Source organism: Mesoplodon bidens, assembly GCF_964165515.1.
Source record: "Mesoplodon bidens genome assembly, chromosome: 2".
NCBI lineage: Eukaryota > Metazoa > Chordata > Mammalia > Artiodactyla > Ziphiidae > Mesoplodon > Mesoplodon bidens.
Window position 1 is genome coordinate 156,190,381 of NC_138177.1, and position 2,784 is coordinate 156,193,164.

Sequence of the window (2,784 nt, forward strand, 5' to 3'; positions counted from 1 at the left end):
CCGGGGACCCGCGCCGCCTGCCGCTCGCAGCCGCCGAGACCCGCGGGAATCCCGGCCCGCCGGCAGCGGCACGGCGGAAGGAGGAGCGCGGGGCTGAGCTGCTTCTCGGAACCCGAGCGCCTCCCGGAGCCCGCCATCCTCGCCACCGCCTCTGGCCACCCGGGCGGGTGACCGGCGGGAATTCTGCTCGCTTGGAGCGTGGGACCCGCCGGGCTCGGAGTCTCCAGCGCCGGGGGAAAGTGGGGCCCACGCAGCCAGGACGAGAGGGGGTGCGGTCCCAGTGCCACCCCCGCGCCACTCCCCACGTGGCGGCCGCGCCCCCGGGGCGTGAGCGTATACGCGGAAGGTAGGGGGGGCTGTGAATGAAGCCCCAGCGGCCAATCAGCATGGTCGGCGCGCGGGACCCCAGGAGTGAGGCCCAATGGCGAGCCCTGGGCGGCCGGGCCGAACGGCAGGCGGGCAGGGGGGGCGGGGGCCGGGGCCGGGGGGCGGGAGGCGGCTCCGCTGGCAGCCAATGGGTGGCGGGTGGGGTGGGGCTCCAGAGCGCTGAGCTGGTCGGGCTTTAAGCCGGCGGAGCGCGGCGGCGGGGCCCGCAGACGGAGCGGAGCGGCGGCGGCGGCGGCGCGGCGCGGGGCGCGGGGCGCGGGGCGGCATGGCCACCACCGCGCAGTACTTGCCCCGGGGCCCCGGCGGCGGAGCCGGGGGCACGGGACCGCTTATGCATCCGGATGCCGCGGCGGCAGCGGCAGCGGCGGCGGCAGCCGAGCGGCTGCACGCGGGGGCCGCGTACCGCGAAGTGCAGAAGCTGATGCACCACGAGTGGCTGGGCGCGGGCGCGGGCCACCCCGTGGGCCTAGCGCACCCGCAGTGGCTACCCACGGGAGGAGGCGGCGGCGGCGACTGGGCCGGCGGCCCGCACCTGGAACACGGCAAGGCGGGCGGCGGCAGCGCCGGCCGAGCCGACGACGGTGGCGGCGGCGGCGGTTTCCACGCGCGCCTGGTGCACCAGGGGGCGGCCCACGCGGGCGCGGCATGGGCGCAGGGCGGCACGGCACACCACTTGGGCCCGGCCATGTCGCCGTCGCCGGGGGCCGGCGGGGGCCACCAGCCCCAACCGCTCGGGCTGTACGCGCAGGCGGCCTACCCGGGGGGCGGCGGCAGCGGCCTGGCCGGAATGCTGGCGGCGGGCGGCGGCGGCGCGGGGCCGGGCCTGCACCACGCGCTGCACGAGGACGGCCACGAGGCTCAGCTGGAGCCGTCGCCTCCGCCGCACCTGGGCGCCCACGGACACGCACACGGACATGCACACGCCAGCGGCCTGCACGCGGCAGCGGCGCACCTGCACCCGGGCGCGGGCGGCGGTGGCTCGTCGGTGGGCGAGCACTCGGACGAGGACGCGCCCAGCTCGGACGACCTGGAGCAGTTCGCCAAGCAGTTCAAGCAGCGGCGCATCAAGCTGGGCTTCACGCAGGCCGACGTGGGGCTGGCGCTGGGCACGCTGTACGGTAACGTGTTCTCGCAGACCACCATCTGCCGCTTCGAGGCCCTGCAGCTGAGCTTCAAGAACATGTGCAAGCTCAAGCCGCTGCTCAACAAGTGGCTGGAGGAGACCGACTCGTCCAGCGGCAGCCCCACCAACATGGACAAGATCGCGGCGCAGGGCCGCAAGCGCAAGAAGCGCACGTCCATCGAGGTGGGGGTCAAAGGCGCGCTCGAGAGCCACTTTCTCAAGTGCCCCAAGCCCTCGGCGCACGAGATCACAGGCTTGGCCGACAGCCTGCAGCTGGAGAAGGAGGTGGTGCGCGTCTGGTTCTGCAACCGGCGGCAGAAGGAGAAGCGCATGACCCCGGCGGCCGGCGCCGGCCACCCGCCCATGGACGACGTGTACGCACCCGGCGAGCTGGGGCCGGGCGGGGGCGGTGCGTCGCCGCCCTCGGCGCCCCCGCCGGCCGCGCTGCACCACCACCACCACACACTGCCCGGCTCCGTGCAGTGACCCCGCGGGCCGGGCCCCCCGCCGGTGCGCGGCGAGGCGCCGCGCGGCCTGAACTCTTTTTGTTCGGTTGCTTTGGATTTTACAAAAAGCCCAGAAACTTTCGAATAAAACCAAACACCCGGACGACCCTCTTCTGCGAGCGGCGAAGACGGCCGATAGGCTGCGTCGCCCGAGCCCCGAGAGAGAGGAGCGAAGATCCGGAACGCGCCAACTCACCCCGGGCATCCTGCCCGCCGCCTGCTCCCTGCCCCCAACCCCTCGACGACCCCCGCCCCTGCCCCCCCCCGGGCTGTTCGGGGCCGGATCCCGGCAGCGGCCTCCCCACAGCGACAGGTAACGCGGTACGGGGTTAGGGATTACCCGGGAGAGAGGACGGAGAGAGGAGAGTTCCCCATCCCTCTCCCCGGCGCGGATTCCCGAGCCTGAGGGTCGAGGGTGGGGGACTGTCACTTTATTCGCTCCACGCCTCTTCTCTCTCATAAGGATGCGCCCCATCCCCCTTACCTTTCCTCCGGGCTTGGTTTTTTACAGTTTTTATTTATTCACGGAGCCTCTCGGCTCCTGGGGTCCTTCTAACTCCGCCCGCGCCCTTAATTTAAATCGCTGTATACTGTATTTATCGGGGCCCCGGAGGGGAGGCCGCGAGAGCCGCGTCTGTGTATAAAAGCAGGAAATAGCCAAAGCTTTAATCTAGCCTAATTTATTTTTTCCCCTTACCTTCCCCTACCCTACCCCCAAAAAGCAAAATAAAACAAAAAACAAACAAAAAAGAAAAACTAACAACAAAA

The 2,784-nt window shown here is 71.3% G+C and overlaps 1 protein-coding gene across 1 annotated transcript; it reads left to right on the forward strand.

The window, feature by feature from the left end:
• Positions 1-652: 652 nt before the first annotated feature.
• Positions 653-1,996, forward strand: POU3F1 (POU class 3 homeobox 1; the record flags this gene model as incomplete). The annotated part of the gene is made up of 1 exon (XM_081224843.1): positions 653-1,996. One exon carries the CDS (start codon positions 653-655, stop codon positions 1,994-1,996), a length of 1,344 nt encoding a protein of 447 aa, XP_081080969.1.
• Between the last annotated feature and the right edge of the window lie 788 nt (positions 1,997-2,784).